The 27,549-nt window shown below is 29.4% G+C and overlaps 2 protein-coding genes across 2 annotated transcripts in view; one reads left to right on the top strand and one right to left on the bottom strand.

The window, feature by feature from the left end:
• The window catches only part of LOC129976461 (sperm-associated antigen 1-like), a 38,070-nt gene extending 19,192 nt beyond the window's left edge, over positions 1 to 18,878 (top strand). Inside the window, exons 8-13 of the mRNA XM_056090055.1 lie at positions 9,201 to 9,278; positions 9,364 to 9,470; positions 11,970 to 12,671; positions 14,299 to 14,479; positions 16,607 to 16,702; positions 18,469 to 18,878. Coding sequence (XP_055946030.1) covers positions 9,201 to 9,278; positions 9,364 to 9,470; positions 11,970 to 12,671; positions 14,299 to 14,479; positions 16,607 to 16,702; positions 18,469 to 18,551 — 1,247 coding nt within the window. The 3' untranslated portion in view covers positions 18,552 to 18,878. The remainder of the gene's footprint in view (positions 1 to 9,200; positions 9,279 to 9,363; positions 9,471 to 11,969; positions 12,672 to 14,298; positions 14,480 to 16,606; positions 16,703 to 18,468) is intronic.
• A 242-nt stretch (positions 18,879 to 19,120) lies between these two features.
• LOC129976462 (39S ribosomal protein L53, mitochondrial-like) lies at positions 19,121 to 24,700 on the bottom strand. The gene is made up of 3 exons (XM_056090056.1): positions 24,502 to 24,700; positions 20,429 to 20,541; positions 19,121 to 19,422 (listed from the first exon to the last, which is right to left on the bottom strand). The coding sequence occupies exons 1-3, from the start codon at positions 24,630 to 24,632 to the stop codon at positions 19,256 to 19,258; spliced, it is 411 nt and encodes a 136-aa protein (XP_055946031.1). The 5' UTR covers positions 24,633 to 24,700; the 3' UTR covers positions 19,121 to 19,255.
• Between the last annotated feature and the right edge of the window lie 2,849 nt (positions 24,701 to 27,549).

The raw sequence follows: 27,549 nt of genomic DNA, 5'->3' as shown, positions 1-27,549 counted from the left end.
TAAAACACACATTTTGTTTTCGAATGCTATTAGTCGTATACCGAGGATTAATAGTCAAACAACTCTCCAAGGATGACACGATTAGTAAAAATACTACAGGGTGTTCATTAATTATTGTCGGGTCTTCCATACCTCATAACTTTCGAATAAAAAATATTACGCAAAAACCGATTACGTATTCGTAAATTACAACTCAAAGAATTTTATTAATGATATTAAAGTGTAAAGCGTGCACAATTTACTCTTTTGTAGGCATTCAGCTGAAGGCGATTATGTATTCGTAAATTACAACAAAGATTTATGTATTCGTAAATTACAACTCAAAGAATTGTGTATTCGTAAATTACAACTCAAAGAATCGCCTTCAGCTGAATGCCTACAAAGTGCAAATTGTGCAAGTTTTACACTTTAATATCATTAATAAAATTCTTTGAGTTGTAATTTACGAATACGTAATCGGTTTTTGCTTAATATTTTTTATTCGAAAGTTATGAGGTACGGAAACCCCGACAATAATTAATGAACACCCTGTATATTCAAGCCAAAAGCTAATATTTCGTAACTATTGTACCCAATGCCTTGTAAGGCATTCTCTAACATGACAAGTTTAGTACAGAGTATGCGAGAAAGTTTTTGAGAGACCACTTCCGCTGGTAAGTGCAGATGATCATAGGTTGAGAAGAAAGAGTATTTCAAAAAGTTTTCTGAGTCTGATTTTTAAAAAAATCATTGTGAATGCTTTCAATGCAATAGATCTCAAAAAAATTATTACTTAATAAAACGTCACATAAAAATAACCATACCTAAATACATCGAAAATTTTCAGGTGCAGTTCTTTTATGAATCAGAAAACAGCAGCACTGAGCTACGTGCGGGACGTAAATGATCTGTTTTCTTGAACAAGACAATACGCCAAGAGATCATTGATCAAGAAAACCAAATATGAATTTTGTATTCAGAATTTGAATTGAAAAACAGAATTAAACATAGATCTACAATTTTAGTTTTACAAGAATCACATACCAATCTTTATTTATTTAAATCGTTGCTTTAACGAGATTAATTTTTCACGTTATCATGCATAACAAACCAACATACTATCGACTCTTTGGAGGATTTGCTTCAAACTTTGTTCCGAATGTACATTTTAGATGTTAAATTTGTTCGCCAAATTTTAACCATCTTACTTTTTTACATTTTGTAGTTATAATGTCCACTTGTATTTGGACAAACAAGCGGGCTTTCTGTATATGGATGCAGAGACACTAAATAGAGCAAATTAAAATTAAAACGTTGTACTAAACTGAATTATTTTATAAACGATAGTTTCATAAAAGGTAACAAGTTTGTCGACAACTCAACGACTTCTTTTCATGTAAAATTTATTGATAGGAAATTGATTTTTTTCTTTCTTTCCTTTTTAATTGCATGCCTTATAGCTAAAATAAGCTTCTCATTAGAATTCATTGTTTCTCATTGAATCCAATCCAAAACTTGTAACCTCTTTCACATCTGTCCAAAGACCTTCTGGCGTTGTGCCAACTTTTAACTGTCATTTGTTTTTCTAGTGGATCTGGTTCTGAGATTTCGACTTCTGTGATTTGGCGACGTATTTTTACATTGATTGTCAGTTATTTCTTATTACTATTATGCTCCTATGTAATTGCTGGCCAAAATTATCAACTTCTACCACACGATAATTTCATTCATTTTCTGGCTTTATTTCAACTCATATTTTTAAGAAAAGCATAAATTTTCTTTCATTTCCGTTATTTGTTGCTGTTTTTTTTATCTCCGAATTGTTTTTATATGCATCATATTCCCAAACAAGAAATATTCGAAGAAGAGAATAAGGAATCGTGTAACTTTGAATCTGCATTAGCCGAGATATTTTGATACAAAATTTTAGAACATAGGATGTTGATTATTCGTTTTTTTATTTTATTGTGCATGTATGCGAATTATAAAAAGAAAGCAGCGTTAGTGGTCTCCCCGCAACTTTCTCGCATACCATCTAATAATGTTATCCTAGAAAATGCCTTGTATAGCATTGGCGTACAATAATTATCAAATATTAACTTTTGCCGTGAATTTAGCATTTTTACTGAATCTATCGTATAATCCTTGCCGTTTTTTGGCAAATAGTTTACGAAAACCGTATTTTTGTTATAAAAGCGTGTTTCCTAACGAAATGAAATGAAAATTTGATGCAGAATTATACATACAATCACAAAATCACATACTAAATTTATTATATTTAAATCATTGCGTTTTGAATTATCGCATTTGCGTGTTTCTAAAAGTACGGACCCTTCTTCTGTACTTTCAACCCTTTGTTCGAAAACTGTATGTCTACAATATAGATAAATCTGAGTACCGAATTTCATCTATCCAGCTCTCTTCGATTGGTAGTTATCGCGTTAGCTTATATTCGGAAAACCGCCGGATAGACAAACTTCCTAGGAAAGGATTTAGTTCAAAATTTGATTCAAATTTACAAATTTAGTGTAAAGACTGTATGCCAAATTTCATTCTTCTAGTTCAAAGTGCTTTTGAGTTATCTTTGTCCCAGACAGACAAACGGACATTTTCTAAAAGTGTGTTTTTCGAAGTCATGAAGATCTAAAACGGGGTGATTCGTCAAAATCTCAAGTTCGAATCTTTTGACTATTACAATGCTTTCTATACATATTCTACTTTCTATATATGTGAGAAATTTACATCATGTAATCGTTAAACGAATCAAATTCAAGGTTTGAACGAATCTCCACGTTTCAAGTACCTCTTGTGTCTGAAACATTCATCTTTGAAATCATGTCTGTTTGTCAGTGAATACGATAACTCCGAAATACTTTGAGCTAGATGCATGAAATTTGATATATGGTTTTTAAACCAAAATGTGAAGATTTCTATTAAATTGTGAACGGAATACATTAAATTTAAAAATCAATTAAATTCCTACCTGTCTGAGGGCAGATGAATGCATAAATAAAAAGTTAGTACACGTGTAGCAACCAAAATGCCGATCCATGTCAAATTTGTATGCAAATCCGACAACGGGGTTAACTGCCTGACAGCTTGCACTTTCGCATGCATTTAAAGATTACAATTCAAAAATAAAATGACTTAAATAAATGAAATTTTGTAAAAGCTTCATTTAAAAAAAGAGCATGCTTTTAAAATGCAGATTTGTATAAAATTTTGATTCGGAAATGTCAAAATTAAAAGTTTATCGCCTGTTGCTCTGCACTTTCGCATGCGTATAACTCAAAATCGCAACATTTTAGATCATTGAAGTTTGGTACACAGTTTTAGAATTTACAATGTATGTTCGTATCAAATTTTAAATGAAATCTGTGAAAGAGTTGACCGTCTGTCTCTCTGTACTTTCGCACGTATGTAAACGTGATAACTCAAAGATGTTCAAATAAATAAAATTTGGAATGTGACTTTTTGACTCAAACTGTACTTCTATATCAAGTTTTGATTCCATTCGGTTACAAAAAAAAACGTCTAAAATGTATTCTCGATTTTCTTCGCTATAGTAGAAAGCCATATGTATGTGGAACACTAAAAATAAAAATATGAGCATTCATAGCGTTGGCGACTATTTTGTTTTAGCGACTAACTTTTATATTTTGTTTAAAGAGCATGCACGAAAGTTTTGGGAAGATGCCTACGCTTATAAAAATTAGGAATGTTTAATTTGAGAGAATTATACAATATGCTATTTCCTCATGCTGTGAATCAGAACATTAAATTTACAAAATATTTGATGTTGGTATTACTTTTTGGTATACATAGTACTAGGGATTGCAATACCGGACCAAAATTTCAATACCGGTATTCGGTATTTTATAGATCTTAATACCGGGATACCGGTTTTAATACCGGTATTAGAAATTTTAGAAAAAGAAAGAAAACAAGGTGTTTCTTTGTTTTATTTGCCAGTTTTATAAAAGAGTGTAATATCACAAAAAATAATATGGAACTTATAAATTATAACAGTATATAAAGAATCACAAAAAAGTAAAGAAACAACTTATTTATTTAAATCACAAAAAAAATTGTAAATATCACTATTCAGTCTGTGGTACTAATACAAATTTTTGAAATATGATCTTAAAAAACATAATGCATCAGTTGTACTGTCATTAAAGCTGAAAAGTAATTTTGTGTAAAAATTACCAGCTGTCGTAAACGCTCTTTCGGCATCTACGTCTACGTTCTTCAGATAGTGATTTGTGCTGTTCTTTCATGATTGCAACATGAAATTTATTGTTGCATTAACTGTTAATAAATTAAAATCTCTCCGACATAATGCCTCTATAGTGAGTTTTATTGGAAGTAGAACTGGTATAGTTCTGGATATTAAGACGAATTCACTGTCTGAAAAAATTAATTTGCAGGTTTAAGTTGATTATTGCTTTTTGGATTGGATTTCTAAATTTCAAAAACCGTTCCATCATTAGGAGTAAACTGTTCCAACGTGTCTTAGAATATATTATTGACATATATTCTGTTTTATTTTCAGTTAGTATATATATTTTTAATATGAAATTTTTTGTAGGGGAAAGTTTAAATATCTTAACAATTTTTCGAACTTTATAAATTACAGGAAGCATTTCTTGATGGGTTAATATTTCATCCTCATTAGCAATATCTTCTTCCACAATTACATTGGCATTATCTTCATTGTCAATATCACTCTCACTCTTACTCTCTTCAATGTCGGAATCCGAAGTTTCTATATCCACAATATTTGGATTCTTCTATTCTTTATTTTTTTGGTATATTTGGTATTTGGTATTTACTCCTAATTGAAATCCATGAGCAAAGCACAATTGCTGATTTGCATCAATCAACTTTCCAAATTTTTTCATAATTGTTGCTCCATGAGTCGTTATAGATACAATATCTTCTTTCAGGGATAATCCATGTTTCGCTAATTTAGATTTAAGCAATTAATTAAGCCATTAATTAGCTAATTAATTTCGCCAGTTAGGGAGACATAAAAACAAAAACCTATACTATTTTGCTATTTTCGCGATACCTGAACATATAGTGAAGACAATTTTAAAAATTTCTAGTAAATACCGAAAAACCGGTATTTAAACTTGTGAATACCGGTATTACGAAATTGTAAAATGGCTCAAAATACCGGTATTCGGTATCCCGGTATACCGGTATTGCAATCCCTACATAGTACAGAGAAAGTATTTTAATCGTCAAAAAATCGAACTCGAGATTGTGGACGAATCTCCACGTTTTTGATCTCCCAGAGTTCGAAAAACACATTTTTGGATAATGTCGGTCTAGCCAGAAGGATGAAATTTGATATACAATCTTTACACCAAATTTGTAGATTTTTATCAAATTTGGTGTAAAATCTGTTCCGAGAAAATCCGTCTGTCCGGCTGTTCGAATATAATCTAATAGATAATTACAAAACGAAGAGAGCTATATAGACAAACATCTATGATGTAGGCGGCTGTCTAATGTTGAGCAAAATCCAACTGCGACTTGATTTTCTGTCGGTCTCTACTCTAAGAAATATGTTAAAGCGATAATTCAAAAACACAATGAATTAAATATATCAAATTTGATATGATATTTCGTGATGACAGTTTTGTGTCAATTTTTTTTTTAATTGTTTCAAAATGAAGAAAAAATTATACGGTAAAAAAAAATTATATAATTGAAACTGTGCTTTGTTTGAATTTTAAAGTGAGGAAGAATAATTTTTGTGCTGTGCTATTTTCTAAAATTGTATCAAAATTTTGCTTAATTTTATATTAATTGAAATTTCAAAACAAGACATTAGTAGGTGCACATTCCTATCTTGCAAAGTGTATATAAGCCACGTTTGAAAAATCAAGGTCAAATTGTCTAGCCTGTAGAGTAACACACAAACACACACACACGCACGCACATGCACGCACACACTCAGAGAGAGAGAGAGAAATGTCCCTGCGCACAGACAGAGAGAGAGACGTACACACACACAATGAGAGACAGAAGCACACAGACACAAAGACAGAGAGAAACGCCCCCCCCCACACACACAGACACACAGAGAGGTAGAGAGACGCACACAGACACAAAGAGAGAGAGAGACGCACATACATACAAAGGGAGAGAAAGAAACGCCCACACATACACAGGGAGAGAAAAAGACACACACACAGAGGGAGAGAGAGAGAGACATGTACACACACACATAGAGACAGAGAGACTCGCATGCACAAATTTATATATTGCATTGTTTCATAATAATCAGCTTTGTTTAAGTCAACCACTAAATGAAATCTTTTGCCGGCGTCCTGGCATAGGGGTAGCGCGTCTTCTCCGTGATCTGGGCGTCCCGGTTTGGGCGTGGTTGTTCTTCCGTTGTTCTATCTGTGAGATGTGTGAATGTGCCCTCCTGTAAAAAGGGGCTGTACAAGCGAATGAGTGATGCGTGAGTCGCAAAGTCGTACTCTTGGCCCCAGTTTGCACTACTATAAAAACAAGTGACGCTCCCCCTCCGGCTCAAATCGCTGTCTTAGTAACAGCGGGCTCATTCGTGGCAAGTGCCATAATAAACAACAAAACATGCCTATAACCCAGATGCGTTTTTCGGATACTACTAAAAGCATACCAGGGACTAATCATCAAATAAAATCATTAATCACTTTCAATATTAAATCAATACTCAATATTTTGTCCATTCTAATACTATATAACTTGCTACTAGTAATGCTTACATGGTAGTTTCTTCAAGGCTTGAATGTATACATGTTTTTATTTAATTTGACTCTACATTTGCTTTTAAAAATGAAATTTTGAGGTTGATTTTTAATCATTTTTCATGCGTTAAAATTCTGATATTTTGTAGATTTGTTATTCTCCAATGACCATACAATTTTAATATGGATTTTCATGTAAACATTAAAAAAATAATTCTTATGATTGACATTAAAAAAATAATTCTTATGATTGACATTAAAAAAATAATTCTTATGATTGACATTAAAAAAAAAATCTGCTTATGTATGTGCATATATAAGTGCGTACCATGTTTCTTCCTGAACCACTGAGACGAATTCGATCAAATTTTTCCCATATTATTATGATATGAGAAAGTATGCTGTCAACCTTTCAAGTACAAATAATTAAATATTCAATTAATTAGAAATTAAAAGAAATTTTTCCCTCTTTTACACTTTGAATAACATTATTTCTATTTTTTTACAATTTCACTTTTATTTTAATATGTCTTTTAACAATATTTTTATTGATCCTAAAATAGTAGTTTAGATTATGCTTTAAAGCTGAGTTTAAATCAGTATCTCAAACAAAGCGAACCTTTCATATACTTCAGAATTTGTGAATAAATTTGCAGTATTAATGTAACAAAAAAAAACATCTTAAAGAGAAAATTAGCTATTTATGGTTTTTATCGTTTGGTTTAAATGATATTATAATTTTAATTAAAAGCAGACGATAAAAGTATTTTGTAAATTATATTATTTTATGCGAAGTTAGTTTTGCTTGAAAAATATTATAACTGAAAGGGTTTTAATTTTATCAATGCCTATTATTTCAATTAGTATTTTAATATTTCGATTAATTACCACTAAGTCGATTAATTTTAATAGAATTTATATGATGATGCCTTTCTATAATGAAATTGAGAAAAGGATCATCTCAAGGTATCCGAACGGGTTGAAAAGGTCGATTTTCACGAAAAATGACATTTTGAAAAAAAATTTTATTGGATTGATCAGTCTTTGAGCTATCCAAAATAGGTTTAATTTTATCTCTACGTTAGTTAGAAGTCAAGATATTATTAATATTTTCGTAATGATCGGTAAACCGGAAGTAGACATTTAAATAATTGGAAGTGTTAAAAATGTGTATAAACTTTAACTTAGTTTTAAATGCGGACAATTTTTTGAACGGCAAAATGCAAAATGCCAATAAGAGTTTCAGCGCTGTTTTGAGGAAATTTGCACATAAAAATGTCTTTGTTGAGCTCCGAACTCTCATATTAGGGGTATTTATGTCTGTAATACATTTTAATGAAGGTTTTATAGGATTACTGAATATCCTTAAGGTTATTGGAATGTTTCCTAGTGCAAATGCAGTTAGAGCATTTGCTGAGCTCGACAAAAGCAGAATAAATGAATCTACGTGGCCATTCACTGCCAAATACAAAAATTGCCAGAAAAAAAATAAAATCATTAAAAAAAGAAAATTATTAAAAGCTGAGAAGTAAGAAGGTATAACCTATAAATGTGGTGAATTTTAAGTATGTACACACATAATTTATTATTAAAACATGTTACTGTGTACTTTAAATGCATTTTTCTCGAAATCGATTTTTACTTATTTTTTGCTCACTTTACATCAAATAACTCAAAATAAAGTTCTTAAAGAATTTGCTTAAATGTATGCTATTAAATGCCAATTTTCAAAAAGTTTTAATGTTTATTTCAAATATTGACATCCTATTACTAATCTGGAACAGCCTTAAACCAAGAAATATGGTTAAAGTATGTCTAAACTAAGTTTTTCTAAAAAAGTGCTCCGAACGTGTTCGGATACCTAAGCATTCATAATATTTTTAATAATGAATTATTAAGTATATTAAAGATTAGATGGTAGAAAGTAATAGTTTTTTTTAAATAAACATGTTTATTAATAAGTTGAAACATGAAAAATATTTTTTTTTAATCGTAAAAAGGTGAAACGCTGAAAACGATATCACAATTATGTTACAGTAAATCTCAACAACGAAAGAAAATTCAAGAACTTTATTTATAGTGTAAAGGTATTACAGCTGTAAATAGCAAAAAACAAATTGGAATTTTAATCACTGTTTAACTAAATGGGTTTAAAATTCCAAATTGCTTAAAGCATTTCGATCATAATGTCTCCTTTTCGTGATTTTTCTTCGACATTTTTATTTTCTTCTTTGAAAAGTTATTTTTAATACTCTAATAAAAGCATATTTTTAAAAACTTTTCATTATTATTATTTATTAAATAATATCATATGTAACTCATTCTAACAATTCATTAAACACCATCTGAAGATTTATTTCTTTAAAAATAGTCTTTTCTGTTGACACTCTGAATCCAAAAAAAAAAACACATATAATTGCTCTGAAAGATCTGGATAACTAAATTTTATAACTTCAAGTAATATTCTTATAGATCTCAAGCTAAGAAACTACTTGGAAGCTGTAATCGATTGCAATGAAGTTATAAGCATGGAACCCAACAATATAAAAGGTATTTTTCGTTTTCTATATTATAAACCGATTTTGTTTAGAATTAATGTACAAAATGAATGTTTCTTAATTTCTGTCTTAAACAGCGCTTTACAGAAGAGGAATTGCTCATAAAGAAGCTCAAATGTTCGATCTGGCTGTTATAGACTTCGAAATTATTTTAAGGCTGGAGCCAGAAAATAAATCAGCAAAAGTAAGTATTATACAATAAATGTCCACTTTAGTTAGATGAAAGCCGGTTTATTAATTGTTTATTTCCGAAGTTCTACTCTGATATCCCTCAAAACTTTAGTTTCCTAATTCAAAAGACCCATGCTGTATAAAGCATGCTATTTAAAAGATTGAAAATCTTGAAGGTTCTCAAAACACCTTTCAAACCTTGATGCTTAAGATTAAGAGTTATTGTTGTTAATCTATAATATAATCGTCCAGCGAAATCTGTAACGTAGGGCCGAATTTAAAACATGCTCTCTTCTTTGACCGACATCCTTTTAGATTGTACAATCTTCTGTTTTTGCATCAAGAAACTCAGACATTTGGTGACGATTTGATCACCAAATATATTTAATCATGTTATGAATGCAATCATTATCTATCTGTGCCCGTTATGTACATTATATCGCAAATCAAATCCAAAAGTAAATCTTGAATATTTAAAATCATATGAATAAAATATCTAATAGATGTAAGCAACCAAAATTCCTTTTCATATGGAATTTCATTTTATATTTAAGCTATGAACATTTTTTAACAAAATTTAAATATTTTATGAACAGCCATTGTTTGACAATCTATACTAATTGTTTTCAATTCGTTTTGCAGGCAAGCCGCAGGTTTCTAATAATATTTAATAGCTCCATTAAATAAACAGCAAAACGTTAGAAAAGGTGCAGCTATAAAAATGTTCTATGAAACAGTTTGACAAGTTCGTACTTATAGGTTTGCTTACATATCATTTTTGCCTTTCGGCAATAACTACTGTGTGCCCACCATCTGTGCCATACTCCTAGACAATTGTCTACGTTTACCGCGGTAGCTAAAGAAATAGGTTACTGTAGGAAGAGTTCATTTCGCATAGGTAGAAATTCATTCATGTCTCTTACATTGGCACGTTTAGCGTCAAATTGGCGATATTTGGAATTATTACATTTAATTTTTGGAAACCAATTCAAAAAATAATTCACTAAGCTAAAAATCATTTGAATACTCAGAATATTGAAAATATCTGATATTCATGTCATATGTATACAAAGAACAAAGCAAATCAAATAGAAAAATTGAATAATTATTTGTATGTCTAACGCAAGAAGAAGAAAAATAATTAAGAAATCTAAAGTGGAAGGAAACATGCATGAGACAAAAAAAATGAATCGTCTTTATTCCATTTGTTTTAAATTTTTGTAAGAAATTAATTTTAAATTCTCCCGAGGAAATGCGATGTGATTTGTCTAATTTAACGTAAAAGCAATGGTATAATTAATCGTATTTATTTAATAATTTTCATAAAAGGTTGCTTATATTCTAATATAAAGTGTTCATTGTTAAATAGGTTTGAAACTTTTCGAAACTTATATTTATTGATTTTTTTCTGAAGTATATCCTGTTTTCCGAAACAAATTTATATTAACATACACTTAATATTAGCCAAAGAAAAGGTTAATAAAATATAAAAGAAATTAGCAAAGCGAATATAAAAACACGTGCAACTGTGGTTAAAGTGAGAAGACAAATGAGCAACAGCTTTTTTTTTAAAGCCCCAAATTGACGCCAAGAAAAAAAGTATTTTTTTATTACACCCGCCGTAAACATAGACATTTGTCTGGAAGTGTTCTCGTGGTGGACACACAGTAATAAGAGCGATTTCTATGCCGCGCACACTCTCATTTTATAAAAATAGATGTTTAAATTAATTGAATAATCGGAGTTCCCTTAATACCTACGATCACATAACTAATTCTGCCCACCTTCATATATATTTATATGTTTAATAAAAAAAGCAAAAATACCTTTCAATATAATATTATAGTTTAGATCTAGGCCATCTAGTCGATATCCCAATCTGCTGTCAGAAAGACTATTGTATAGATTAGGAGGACAGGAAAGTAATGTCGTTTCTAAGCATGTCTATATTCGTTAGTCATTTATCAACTTATTATGTGCTTCAAAGTCATGCCAAAGACATTTCAAGCTTAAAGTGACTTGTTTATACGTAAATAATTAAATCTTATTTTTTTATTATTTTTATTCACTTACTAATTTTTATTTATTTATTTGCAATGTATGGTGAAATTGTCAATCAAATACAAGATGAGGTACATATCCAGCATTGTATACTTTTTGAATTTCACAAAGGTAGTAAAGCAACGGTTGCTATAAAAAAAAAGTGCTTTGTTTATCCAAACGCATTAGAAATTCGTAAATGCCAAAGATGGTTTTCTAAGTTCAAATCCGATGATTTCGACCTTCAACGATGCATAATAGTAGTATTGAAACAATTTTACTAAATTCTACTCCACGGACAAACCATCGTTACAAAATAATGATACAAAAGCGAGTGATGTAGCTAGAGAAATTGTCAAATTTAGTTAAAATTGTTGAATCAACTCAATAATGCATACATATGATAAAATAATGAATTAAATGGATTATTATAGCTCATTGAAATTTTAGCTTACTATTTATTTTATTTCAGGATCAATTGAAACAAATTGAAAACTCTATGATTCAGAAACCTGAGGAAAAGAGAAAAGTTGTTATAGAAGAATTAGAATCAGAAACACTACACAACGGTGATACAAATGAATCGGCATTCAGTACTGAAGATGGGAAGACTAGTAAAAGACTGGCAATTGAAGAAATAACAGAGAGTCCGAGACAAATGCTTGATGAAATATGCGATTGCCATGTAAGCGACGACAACATGAGACCGCTGTCTAAAAACACGAAAGAAATGCTGAGTATTTTTAAAACGGAACACAAGTCCATAGCAAACACAAAAAAGGAAAAAGTTATAGTAGAAGAAACTGAAAATCAGTTATCCCAAGGAAATTCTAAATCAATTGCTATGATTAATGATTTTGATATTTCGAAAATGCCTTCTGAGAAAGCCAATACTAAGACAGGTTTCAAAAATATCAAAATTCAAAGTGAGCTGGAATATTCCAGTATCAATAAGCAAAACAATAGAGAATCATTTATAAAAGAAAAAGTTTCAAATTCTCCAATAAAAATCGAAGAGATGTATTCTGAATTGAGTAAAACTTCAAAAACTGAAACGGTGGAAGACAACGACGAAAATCGGGTATTACATTCAACAAAAGAAATATTTTCAAAAGCAGAAGAATATAAAAATGAAGAACATTCCATGACAACAAAATTCGTGGCACTACACAGAGTGAGTATTACTTTTAGAAATTACACTTTGTTGTTGTTGTTAATAAAAATAGACTAGATATTCTTTCACTTTTAATGCTACCATTCTAGCATGATTTTATCATGATTCTTTAACTGTCGCGTATCTCGGATGTTGTATAAAAGAAGATTTAGTCCCAGATCTATAAGTCTCTAGATAAAAGTATATCAAGAAAACATTTTCATTGTCAGACTGAATTATGATTCATCGGTGAAGAGATCATTACTGAACTGATATTTGGTTCAAGGCTGGTGTCGTCTGTACATAAGTTAATTGGTGCCCAGGACAAGTTATTATTTTTAGCCACTACATAATATTTCACTTTTAAAACCCTATGTTCTTCCCATCGCATTCCATAAGTCTGTTGCCAATATTAGGGCTCTCCTTCTGTGTCATCTATAAGGAAAATATAAAAGCTCTGCTGACTTTTCTTAATACTACGTAGATATCTTTGCTTTGTTGCAGTATAATGACAGTGCCAGTGGCGTAACGAAGGAAGTTTTACAGTACATTGGAAGCTGTTCCCTCTCTGCCATCTATAAGGAAAATTAAAAGCGCTGGTGACTTTTTTTTTTTTCAACTATAGGTGATAACCCTTCTTGGTTACAATACAATTATGTCCTGTGACAGAAATGAGGAATAGTTATCTCGGACGCTAATCATAGAGGGCACCATGGAAACAATATCTGTGTCACCATCTATAAATGCTTGTCACGTTTTAAATCCAACTTTATAAAGGAATAAAAAGATATAATATTAAACCTGGGTGCCCATCTAAAGTAGTTAAGTTATTAATGGCAACTGAGGATTTAAAAAAAACTCATATAATGCCCCAAGCAGCACTTGCTCTATATATGCTATTGAATATAACGCCATTTCATGCCCCTGTGACTTTAACCTTTCGATTACTTAAACAGTGTAGTAGATATGAAGTGAGATATGTTAGAAGTCGAACCTCGACCATGTATCTTTCTGACTGGCATGGTAATTGTCTGGTCCTGATTTTATTGGTAAAAATGTAGAAGTGTGTGGGGGGAGGGGTACATATGATTGACAAAACATGAGTTCATCAAATTGAACCCCATATGAGATTCCAAACAAAGAACTGCGGCAATGATTTCATACAACAAACTATTGATGAGAAACAGATAGCCTTGACATACAAATTAGATGTGAAAAAATTTTCAGAACGAAAGTAACGAGTTAATAAAATTAAGCTACCAATAAGTAAGAACAGTTACAATGAAATAACAAAACAAATGCAATGCTCAATCTTCCTTTAAATTCGGTTGGCTGAAATTAACGATTTAAGATCTAGAGTTTCATTTTTTCAGAAAAAACATTGACAAGTTCAAGAAATGTCACAGAAATCTTTTCTTGGTGGAAGAATTGGTTGGATTAATTGGCATTTAGGCAATTAGCTGGTTCTCTAGAACGAAAATATGCTCTGAAAGTCGTTACATGATTAAAGTTTTTCAGAACAGCCACTAAACCTCTGCTATAAGAAACTATATAGTACTATCCGCTGTATAAGTAGTAACATAATTTTCATATAAATACTGGAAATTTAATAATCTAAAATAATGTTAACTAATATCTTTATTTTCAGGTTAGTCCGTTTGAATTCCTACAAGTGTGGCTTTCCAACAACTGCAATTCTAACAGTAAGAATGGAGCTGCCTGTTTATTAGCTGTAAAACCACAAGAACTACCAAAACTTTTAACGAACAAACTGGACGGGCCTCTTTTAAGCAGTTTATTAAAAGCCATCAAATATTTATTTAATGCAGGTAAATGTCAATTTTATGAAATAGTTCCTATTTTACTATAAATATAATGATATTTTTAAAAACTGGAATACTAAAAATATTGCATCGTCAGTGGATTTTTTGCTCCTGAAAAGGAGAGGAAAAAATTCAGAATGTATTTTAAAAACTTTTTTTTAAGAAACTTACAGAATACATGAGAAAAATAAAATATCCTTGCATACAACAAATTGGGTTATTTGACCCGAGAATTCCTGCTGGAACCTTGCCACTAAGCTGTGAATAAGGAAATATTGTTGCATGCCAAAAACCATATACAAGAAAACTTGCAAAATCTTAACATTATAGCAGATAACATTAGTGACATGCGATATTTTTTCGACCCCTACCTTGACACGACGTAGCGTTGAAGTAGAACTGGCGGCGCGTTTATTCCATACAAGGCATCTCAATTCTTTTAATCATTCTATTTCTTTTTCACCCATTATCCCACTTTGTTAGCACTAATTTAATACTTAAATTAGGTGGACCAACTTATTCGGAAAATTGAATTCTCTTAGCTAAAATCAGTTTTATTATGTACTTTTCTTAAGTTTTTCAGATATAAGAGGTTGCGAATTTCGAACCCAGGTACTCTCCAAAAGTGGCACCTTCATCGTCACATAGGACATTTTGAAATAAAAATGGCAGTTTTAAATTTTAATATATTATATTTGAACTTCTAAATTACTGGTAGACGACTAGGAGGAGATAATAAGTAGATTGATGGCTAAATGAATGTATTTTAACCCCTTAACTGTTTTATTTTTTAATTACAGATTATCAGTTCTTTTTGAAAGCCACTGATTTAATTAAAAATTCATTGAATACATAAAGCGCTTGTGATGATATGCAATTGTCAAATTGTATTATCTTTGAATGATTTAATTATCTTAGAGTTCGATGCCCGGGTATGGGCACGAACGATTGAGGCGTTAAGAAATCGAAATTTTAGAACCCACATACCTTTTTGAAGGAACCAAAATTCATGAAAAGACTATACTTTAAAATACCTATTAATTAAACTATTTTCAGTTAAACTAGTAAAACTAATTCAAACTATCAGGTATATAACATTTTTTTAATTTCGATGGTGAAATTAATATATTTTCCAATTATATTCATCTCTACTTATAATAAAAATGAAAGTGTATGTGCTTGCGTATATGTGTTTCCAAGTTAGGACTTCACAGGCCAGACAATTTGACCTAGATCTACCAAACTAGGCACATATATAATTTAGAGGATACAAATGTGCAGCTCGAAATATTTATTATTTTAATTAATTAAAAACCAAACTAAATTTTGGTGCCTGTGATGATTTCCGAAAATATTGCGGTGATTTTTTTTATATAATCCAAAAATAAAAAAAGTATATTTTCAAAGATACCAATATTTTTGTGTATAATTTTTTCCTATTTTTAACTCATTCTTTAAAATATATTTTAAGCAATTAACAACACTACATTAATTTTACAATCAAAGATACCAATATTATTCCAGTATAATTTTTTTTTCTATTTTTAACGAATTCTTTAAACTATGTTTTAAGCAATTAGCAATACATTAATTTTACAACAACACACTCTATTGCTGAAGTGAAACTCAAATCATTTCCAATTTTCCTTCCAATATATTATCCAGGCCTTTTTTCTACTGTCAATGATCAAAATATGAAGAATCGAGTTATTTTTTTTGTATTGAGTAAGTTTCGACATAAAGTATGATTTTAATGAAATTGTAATAATTATGTTTTACTAATAATTTAAGTTTAATTTCAAAATCAAGCAAATATGAATAATTTTTAAAATACACCCATTTTAAAATACCACTGTTCTTTACCGTGATATAATTGGATGTATGAAGATACAGGCAGCAAATTAGGAAAATGCATAGCATTATGAACAGTGCGGCATACATCTTTCTAAAATTTTAAGTGTTATATGTATATCAAAATTCAAAATATTTTGTTGCAAAAGCAGATGAGATATAGTTGCACAAAATATTTCACTGAAATTTTTAATTTCTATCAATCCATATTAACCAAACGCTCATCAAATAAGGCTAGTAACATCTTATGAATGAAAACTAGCATATTTTTCAATTTTTTAGGAAAACTGAAAGAAAGCTTGGAATATATGAAATTCTTGTTAGAAGTTCCTCGCATAAAATTAACAGCTTTATTTTTATCCAGTGATGAAAAAAATGGTAAGTAATCACATTTTATGTTTTTCATTAAAATAAGTTTTTGCTTAATATTTCAATTTCATGGAAACTATGCCATTGTTGTGAAAAGATATTTTATAAGAATTTCACTACATTTGTATGTTTCAGTTCCAAATGAACAAAATTTTATCTCCATAAATACCTTATTTCAACAAATAACTATCATAAAAATCTGGTAGTTGATTCTGAAAAATTCCAGAAGATAGTAGTATCATCCATTTTGTCGCAAAATTCTGGGTCACTGTCATGGTACCTGACCAGCTTCCAATACAGTTGTCCATAAAACTATTTCCTACGACAGAATTAACTGTACTGGGAAGCAATTTTACAGCCTCGAAACATCAACCCTTAAATAGTTCGTAAATTTCTAGGTTGGTTCTTCTTTTCCAATATATGTCCGTATTTATATCCACCAAATATACTCCTTAAAATTCCTCTTTAAAATTCAGCAAGTTTCTTTATCCCTTCCAGTCATTTCCCATTCCCCAGTAGCATATATGAGAATAGGTCCAGTCCATTTTGTAAATGAGTATTTTTTCTCCCTGATGATATTAGATTTTAAAGATCTTTGAACTAAAAAAAAATCTGTTTGCAGATGCAACTCTGTTAAGAACTTCTACCATAATGTTGTTCAGTATATTCTCATTTGAGAGTATAAATGTTTGTCGATATTGACAGTTTCAAACATGCATTCTCCTATTACAAAATTAATATGTGGACATTCAGTTTCTTTCTGATTAATGACAAGATGTATCTTACTTACTTCAACCTCCAAATAAAGGAAGGTTGTTTAAGTGCTTCTGGGATCCGAGATGCAATACCAATGTCATCAGCAAATGTAAAAATTTGCAGGTTTATTAAAAATTGTTCATCTACTGTTAACGCTAGAATTTTTTGAAAAGTAAGATTGTAGAAAAGGCAAAACCAGAACACATCCTTGTCTTAGGCCATTTAAAATGACAAGAGGTTCTGACTAGTTGTCCTGAATTTTGACTCTGTTTAGCTTCTGTTTAGTTTGTTTACTTAATAGTAACCAACTTGATCAATTTTTCAAGTATGTGAAACTCTCTCCTTAAATCTATAAAAAAAAGTGGGTATTAATATCAAATTCTCTTGTGTTTTCCTTGATTAATATTTTATTCAATAATTCCAATATAATTTAGTTTTTCACTTAAAAAAAATATATATTTTAGCAATCATAAGAATTAGAAGCAGATGTTAAATTTTGAGACTTGTTTAGACATTACAGGGGGGGGGGATGATGAAATTAATTGATTTATAAAATGGTTTTGAATTAAAATATGAAGTAAAAGAATTTTTTTTAATGAGATTCAAATCTCCAGTTCGAATATCCTAGAATGATAATGGTTTAGATTTGCTTTATCTACCTTTAGTTAATTTTTTAAATTTACTCATTGTCTTCAACATGAATGTTTTAATTTTTTTAAATAACAAAAATATTCATCAAGTAATTTATGTAAGATTTATAATAGAGAAGAAACAATGAATGATTGAATGTACAGAAACACAAAATGATTAAAGATATTTCATTTATTTCATAAATACATTTCTAGCAAAGGCAAGAAGACAGGGGTTCTTATTTGCTTTCAGAATAATTTTTAACAAGAGATGCCATTCACAAACCAGATAAATATAATTACTTCAAATGAACTCTCTTTATAATCAGAGAGTCAGAAAAAAATTTTAATAAAGCATTGCGAAATTATTTACTTTTCCTATTTTTTCAGATGTAAAAGACCTTCTAATTATAATGGAAAATCAGCTTGGGCACAATTTAGACCATGCACGAAAAGTACTGTCAATCAACTGAGAACCATTGACAAGCAATGAGTGAAAGATAAAATGATTTTGCAGTGCATGTGATGACAATGGATGACCAGCTAAATTACCTGAGTGCACATATGATTGAGAATTCTGGAGTTACAAGAGACAAAAAATATGAAACTTAAATAAAGTGTAATAAATGACTAGACATCTAGCATCCAATAAAAATACCAAGCATAAACTATCCTTAACAATATGGCAAGAATTTACATTACAATATATTATTACATTTTGTTCAAATAATGATTATCAAAGATTTCATAGCAACACTTTCCAGCAACAGTCTTGAACTACATTTTTTAATCATTTTTAAAATTCAAGTAAGCAATTAGTTCAATATTTAAAGATAAGAAAATACCAAAAGAGCATGAAAAATATGGATAAATGCATTTAACTTTCAGAATCCACACACTAATTACTATTTTAATGTCATGCCATTATAAAGAATGCTGCCTATTTTAAAACGTGATAAAATTATTCGACAGGTTTTATAGTAATGAATCTAGATAAAATAAATGCCACAAGGAAAGTTCCAAGTGTAAAAAAGATTACAAAAACATAAAATGTCTCTTCATCAAAAATATCCACAAAAGCAGGTAGCTGGTCATAAACTTTATTAAAGATGTTAATGTTTGCTTTGTACGATTCTTTCGTCATAGTTGACTATAATAACAAATTTTAAGTATAAATCTACTTTCTTTTCTTTGCTTTGGTAGCCTTCTTTAATAATGCTCCTTTCAATTTAGATGTACCATCATCTTCTGGAACATCATACTTTTCAACAATTTGATTAAATTCTTTGGCAACTTCTAGTGGTGATAGGTTTGAACACTTGAACAAAACGTTCAGGCCGTTACCTAAAATGAAATACAAATAATTAAGAAAATACATATTATTTTTGTAAAAATTGTATGGGTTTTTGTTAAGATACAATTTCATGATTCTTTAAAGAAAAATTTATTTTTATCACTTTCTTGACACCAATAATGGGGGGGAGGCATTGGGTAATTTTTGAAAATTTTTAAGATATAGAGAATAAATTAAGACTTATATTCTTATTCTAATAATATGTATAAAAAACAATACTTGAGTATTAATTGCACACCATTAGCAAACACAGTCAATAGATCAAAATGACATCCTTGTAGGTTTTTTTTAGCAATATACTGCTGACATGTAGTTGATACACAAATACCAAAAAAATAAGTTAAATGTCCTTTCTATAAAATCATGTTCCTTTTCTATACCATGCTCCTTTCAAATCATCACATATAAGTTTTATATTCTTTGTTTCAAAATTTCATTTCAATGTCAAACAAAAGTGCAGATGTGTATTTGCAATGTGATAAGTTTACAAATAGATCAAAACTGTAGTTTATATTTTCCTTTTCTTTTATCTGTTCAGTGTCAGTTTTGCAGAAAGTTGCCAAAGTATTAAATTAACAAACTATTTAGCAGCAATTAAACAGTGGAGCTTTAAATTGACAGAAGCACGAGTCCTTATTAACAAAAATTAAATACAAATTGTAAAAAACATTATGGCAATATCAAAAATACACTGAAAAGTAACTTTTCTTTTAACTGAATAACTGTTAAGAGAAACAAATATAAACCAAAATTGCTTCCATGGTAATTTTAATTAATATCAAATAGTAGAAAAAAGTCATAAATGGATATTTAAATCATAACAATTCAGTGAGCAATGACAAAATCAATTTAGATGACAAATATAAAAATTTAAATTAAAAACTTTTGGCATGACAACACAAATAAACTGATTATATAACAGCTAATTACAACCAATATGAAATGTCAATAAAAAAATGAAAATCAATTTAAAATTAAATGTGCTGAATAGCTTACTTAGATCAATACTAATAATTGGTTCTGATCTATCATTAACTACATCAGCTTTAAATATGCAGCCTTCATTGGTTTTACGGATCTTTTTTGATGATATATGGAAATAGAAATCCCTATTTTTTTAAAAAAGAAAAATAATATTCATTAGAACAAGCAAATTAAAGCATATTCATAAAATATAATTTTTAAAAAATCATTAGCATTGAATCTTTACTTAAAAAATTAAAAATGCATTTTTTGCAAGATGTATAAACAAATTTTAACACTCTGCCAGTCAAGTAGTTTTCCCAAACAATGTGGTCTCCCTGTAACCATCAAATACACTAACATATACTGTTAACATTAGTAAATAATATAGATCAATTATAAAATAATACATAGATACACAAATACAATTTAAAATAGAACACAAACAAAAATAAAAAATATTTCCAAAATGAAGCAGGAAAATAGCAAAAAAAGAATTTTCACTCAGACATAGAATTGTTTAATTATTGGGGGGAGGAGTAATTTGGTATGTGTCAGATATGGCATGAGAAACAGAGTTAATTGAAGCTCTATGATCAAAACCTTTTCCTTCATATTTTTAAATGACAACCGAGACAAAAAAAAATTTTTAATATTTAAAAAAATATTTAAAAGAATAAATATAGAAATAATATAGTATCTTAAAACCAAGAACAGCAGTCTTGAGATGAATGTGTTAATGTGAAACCCTTAAATGGACTAGAAATCTTGTATCATTTTCAGATTTTTCACAATATGTTAAATAGCATAGCTTGAGTCTCATGAATTGCAAAATGTTTAATTGTACCAAATAACCATTTTTAAATAAATTCCCAATTATTTTAATTTCTTCATTTTCTAAGTAAGAGTGTAAGCAAAATTTTGTGATGGAAATAAGGCTATATTTATTTATTATCTGAATGCTAATCAGTATTATTTTTTTTTATCTTTTGCTTTAGAGTAACTTAAGTATATTGATTTGTGTAACACAGTAAATAAATGAAAAGAATGTAAGCTTAAACCAAATGAAAATGTGCATATTTGTAGAGAAAGTAAACATAATACCAATATATTCATTGATAAACAGATTTTAAGTTTTCATTCCTTTTAAAATAGGAAATAAATTTTGTGCTAATGTTTTGTTAATTGCTAAAAGTAAATAAAATGATATTCAATAATAGCTAAAACACTGTAGTCTAATATCTTTGGAACATTCTCTTAACTGTATTACAACTAAATATTGTTTGATTTTAAATAGCTGGAGCATTTGGTTCAAATCTATTTTATATTCACAAATAATTGTGTCACTATGGAATGTCAAATAATAAATAACTGTTTAATTATATAATTTATAGAAGGAAATGTTAAAAACAAGAGATGAATCTAAATCAAGATTTATCACTGTTTCCTAACAAAATATAATAACTTTATATTTTGATAATCTATAATGTAACAATTGTTGCATAAATCTTATGGATAATCCACCAAAAATATTGTACAGATAATAATAATGCATTTAAAATATGAATTTAATTCTAATATGTAATGAAATGCTTTTTTTATATGCAGGCATAAGTTTGAGTTTTGAATAAAAATCTTTTTTAAAGATTTATAATTTAATTAAGCATGATAATAAAAATAAACAATATCGAAGAAAAATATAATTAGAAATAAAGTACTGAAATAATATCACTTTTTAAAACTGACAGATGCTGGAAAATGAAGAAAGTACAATTATAAATCTCAAAAAGAAATGAGCAGTTTTAACAGGGTGGCTAGCATTTCTGCTGTTAAAAATTTCCCTGACATTTCTAGGGGTATTTTAAAAGAAATTTCCCTGACAGTTTTTGGATGTTTCTAATATCTTCACAACATTCTCCTTAATTATTATACAACGTGTTTTTAACTTCATTTGAGAAATTATTCTACTCTTTTAACTAAAATCAATGTAAAATATAATTTAATTTTCAGAAAGAAAAAGAAAACATTTTCATTAATTGAATTTCAGATAAGCTTCAATTATATAAAACCCTGTCCATTTTTTTGAATATATATTAACCAACATTAGAAGATAGATGCCCATCTAGAATGACTTTTAGCCAACCAGTCATATCTCAGAACTGCTTGTCAAGTTTACTCAAGAAAAATGCAGTACAAAAATATATGCTCATTGGTGGAGTGCTTAAGAATGAAATGATTTGTTTCTTTCCAATAGGGCCTCCCCTATCTACATTGTTTACCAACATGCCAATTGGAGCTGAATAATAATTTTACTAATAGAAAGAAAAAAAATCATTTACAAATACAAAATGAAACTATCAAAATAAAAAGAATTCTTCAATGTTATCAAAATTGCATTGACTTTTAGCTCATTAACCCTTATGTTCATTTTGTATAGTATACGATACATACAACTTTATAAAAATATACTACCACTATAAAATAATTTTTATATACATTTATTTATATCCCTAAATATGTATGTTTATTATAAAATACACATGCCCAAATGTTTGTTCTTACACATTTTTATATATACATACCTATATACATTTTTTTTTTTTTTTTTGCTTTTCTTCAAAAAAGCAATCTTGCCACAATAAGGGTTAACTATTATAAAATAAAAATCACTGGTATGCTGGCTCAATGCTTAACCCATAAAATAAGAAAAAAAGTGGAAAATTGGTCTTAATCAATTATTTTCTTTTTTGCACAAAAAGAAAAATGTTTTGAAGGTATAAGTTACAAAAAAAGATAGTAATGAATGAATTTTGTAAATTTTTGTGGCAACAGTTATACATACATCAAACCATATAAGAAATTGTCCTTCTCTTTTTAAAATAATTGTGAAAAAATTACCAGAAGCATGTGTATCTACAATAAATCAAACAAATTAATTTCTTGTTTAATATTATTTTAAGATTATAGAGCATATTGTTGAATGTATAGGAAATTTTAAAAACAAACATAAAAATTTTAAAAATGCTGAAAAAAATATTAGCAATAAAGAGTATTTCATATCATCCGTAGCACCCATCTATATAAAGAATTTAGTAATCTGTTCATAATGTTTAAAAATAAAAATAAAAATGTTTTACAGAAATAATAGCAACAAAGTCTTATACTTCATAAATCAACAAAAGGATCTAAGAGAAGGGGGGGATACTTATTTAATTAAAATAAATTGATTTGGAATTATAATAATGGGTCAGTATTTTAAAACCAGTTTTGAATATTAATACTCAAAATTCATACTTTCGCACTCGGAACACGTGGTATGATCGATTTGACATTCGAAGGAAGAAAAGGGAGGAAGAATATGCATCTTTTAAATAAAAGAGACCTAATAAAGCTTAATATCATATCAGAACAAGGGCTGGGCTTCAGTTAGGCTGCCTTTTCCCTTAGTACACAAAATCAATTTTGTTAATTATGTCTTCTTGTTAATAAAGAGTCGCTCTGAAAAAAATACTTCTTTCGAAAATATTATATATTTATAAATGTATGCAATAAATTAGATATAGTGGTTAATCTTTCTATTCCATAGTCTGTTTTGCACTGTCAGTAAAAGTTCGATTTTCATTAGTTGATGATAACGTTTCATTCTTATGAAATAATACCAGCTAATTATCATGTTCGATAAAAATTACAAATTTATAAAAAAATTTCTAGTTTTATAATATATCTCTCGACCTCCAGGAAATCCATGACGTTTCCCGGTTTTCCGGACGGCAGGCCACTCTGAATTTATTATAATTATTCTTTATTATTATACTCCCTGGTTATGTATAAAACATTCATTCACGAGGAAATATTTCCTCAGCAGCAATATTTAAATTATAACATTATTATTTCATAATTGAAACTTTTACTAGTAAAAATTTGTATTTAAAAATAAATAATTATTTATGCTTGTTTAACACGTTTACCTGCACGTATATTATACAGACGAACAATTCTTCTGCGTTAGAATCAAAGGGATGAATAACAGAAATAATAAATGAATAAATATTCAACTCCAAATTAACATTTGTATAATTAAAATTATAAAAGAAATTAAAACTTACCTAACCGTTTTCGCATTTTCGTGAAAAGGATCAAATTGAAAACTCAATTTTTTAACAGGACGGAGATGAAATCTTTTGACTTCGCGGAAAAAATATTTTAGAGCAGTCTCTGAAACTGCTCTAGTAGCCATATTAAGAATAAAAATATATTAAAAATATTTTAAAGTTACCTTATTGTTGATGTCTTCCTCCAATTCTTCTCTTCACTTTTCTTCTAATGAAAGTATGATAGAAAATATAGTAAAATAATAACGAACGTTGGAAGAACAGCAAATTTAATTATTTTCCCACCAATGAAATACCTGAAAAATTCAGATAAAATATTAAGGAGATTATAATTGGTTTAAAAAATTCTAATCAGGTTGAATTAATCTATAATAAAAAATACCGAAGATCACTGTCGTCAGAATCCATGTCCAACTTGCAACCATTTTCAGTCTCAAACTATTTCTTTGGTGGTTGAAAATGTTCATAATCTGCCGTAAATATCGAGATGTGTATTTGTAAAATGCAGCCAACTATTAATGTTGATTGTACTTTGCAATAACAAAAGTCATTTGTATCTACATAGTAACCTGAATGAAGAGATCTGTGAATTATTCCTATTAGTAGCCATCTTGCTGCTTGGTTCCCCTAGCTGATGATATATCTTGGAAAAAATAGATTCCAACCGAAAGTTTTAATCAGTTCAAATTTTAATAATGAATGTATATAGTTGAAGTATGATTTAGAAACAAATATGCATTTAATATATTAAGTTTTCATCTAGACAAAGAAAACAAGATATTCCATGCTGTAAGTTTATTGAGCATAAATTTGTGAAAGTATAGAAACATACAAATTGAAATCTAATTGAAAAGACTCATATAGTACAATCCGGATCCTCCAGATATGAACGATATTTTAAGAAAATGGACGATTCGAGTCTTCTGTACTTGCTCTTATGCTCGAATAACGGTTTCCTGTCTCTGCGCTGGACTGGTTGAAAAGCATACTTATGTGTGTTTAAGCATCTATCATCGATTTAATAAGAGCATGTGAGAAGAAAGGTAAGTATAGGAAAAATATTTATCGAATGAAATAATGCTTAATACTGTCTTTGTAATTAAAATTGCCTATGTTATGTCTTAATTAATAACGTATAATTTCCGAATGGTTTAGAAATTTGTAACTACAGAAATTTGTGCACTTAACGTACCGGCACTTTACAGATACATTAGAGCTGCCATAGAAGAAAGGTCATTTGACCGCTCGCGATAGGTTTGGTGTTAAATAGAATGCACATCCTTTCCACTTTGCATGTGCTACTGTAGAAAAATATAAACTATTATTCAACTTGCTAACAAAATATTTATATCATTATACATTTTCTTATAAAAGATGCAGCTCCAACTAATAAGCACTGAACTTAATAGATTTAAATTTGGCGAAAAACAAATCCTAGATTAGTAATATTGATACCCTGATTTTAAACAACACTATGGCTATTTCGGGACGGAACTCGTAATTTTGAGCCGTGGTCGGATAACGAGGACAGTACCTGAACTGGTACTTCCCTCTCCAAACTTCCACATCACATCAGCAGAAGGGCGTTTGGCCCCGGCGGATTTAACGTATGCCAGGTCCGCTTACACGACGGTTCTTCGGTGGAATCGGGGCTCGAACCTGAAGCCATACCGTTCTAAAGCCGAGGCCTTACCACCACGGCCCCCCAAAATATCCTAAACCTATAGTTAATGACTAATTATCCTTATAAATCTGGCACTGCTTCAAACTATGTCATTCATCGAAGATTTGACGTAGGAAATTGCCAGCGCATTGGTGAATTTTAAGGCCACCTATCTATAGGATTGACCTATATAGAGAGGTGCACCCGTTATAGCATGCTAAAAGCAACTACTTTGAACGATGTGTTCATTTTAAGATGCCAATTAACAGTCATTATATGCGCACCGTATACTGCAGTTGTGATTTTTAAAAAAAAAGGGGGGGGTGAAATGCAGAGGTTTGTCAAAATTTCGAGGTTCTTTTACGGTTGCGATACTTTTTTTGTGTGTACTTCTTATACGAGAAGTAAAATGATTCAAAATTATTTAACCAAGCAGTTTGAATTGACTATCTAAATAATGATAATTGAAATATTTTCAATGAATGCCAATTTCTTGCTTAAAAAAATAGATCATATTATGCATTTTTACTTTCTCATTCATGAAATATACAGAAAATATTGTAATCGTAAAAAAATTCGAAATCGAGATTTTGACAGATTTTCACATTTTGCATCTCCCTAATTTAAAAAAAATATGTTTGGGGCATTTTACCTCTCTGTGAACATGGTAACTGGAAAGCGTTTTGAACTAGACGGATAAAATTTGTTATATGAACTTTAAACTAAATTTGTAGGTTATCGAAATTTCTGCAGAATCCATTCAGAAGAAATATGTCTGTCCAGCTGGACGATTATAAATTAATACAATAATTACAAAACGAAGAGATATGGATAAATTGGAGTACCAAATTTAATATTTAAAGTTTGGATGACTATCCAATTTGAAACCAGATCCATCAAGGGGGTGACCTTCTATGTGTACTTTCATAATGCATGTAAATACAATAACTCTAAAACACAATTATTCAAATATATAGAATTTGGTATGTGATTTGTGAGTACACTTACAGATCTGTATCAGAATTCAGTTTCAGTCAGTTAAAAAATCGTGTTTTAAACCAAAATTGGATTTTCAGACACTCTTAACAGCAGGCCAGAAGTTAATCATTAAAACACTCGCCAAGGATCACTCATTAGATTCATTCTCTGTCAAATTCACAACAAAGATCTGTATGTCGTATCTATTGTTTGCTAATGCTATGCAAGGAATTCAAAGCCTTTGCCAATGTCTCCAATTTTATGCGAGGGGGTTGAGGGCAACATCTTTTATTAGAGAATATGCGAGAAAATTTAGATTAATATTATATAAAAAAAATTTTGCAAGCATTTAGCTTTTATAAACAAGCATGGCCAACTTTTGACGCCCTGAAAAGTCCTAA

This window comes from Argiope bruennichi, chromosome 7, assembly GCF_947563725.1.
Source record: "Argiope bruennichi chromosome 7, qqArgBrue1.1, whole genome shotgun sequence".
NCBI classification, from domain to species: Eukaryota; Metazoa; Arthropoda; class Arachnida; order Araneae; family Araneidae; genus Argiope; species Argiope bruennichi.
The sequence above is the reverse complement of the archived record's forward strand: the minus strand, read 5'-3'. Positions and strand labels throughout refer to the sequence as shown.

What these genes read in the sequence shown, in the direction of transcription:
- LOC129976462 (XM_056090056.1), bottom strand. Translation starts at nt 24,632, where the DNA reads ATGGCTACTAGAGCAGTTTCAGAGACTGCTCTAAAATATTTTTTCCGC. An exon ending in GAAAATGCGAAAACGGTTAG is followed by an intron (nt 20,542 to 24,501) that starts GTAAGTTTTAAT and finishes TTAAAAAAATAG; the next exon opens with GGATTTCTATTTCCATATAT. An exon ending in AATTATTAGTATTGATCTAA is followed by an intron (nt 19,423 to 20,428) that starts GTAAGCTATTCA and finishes ATTTCATTTTAG; the next exon opens with GTAACGGCCTGAACGTTTTG.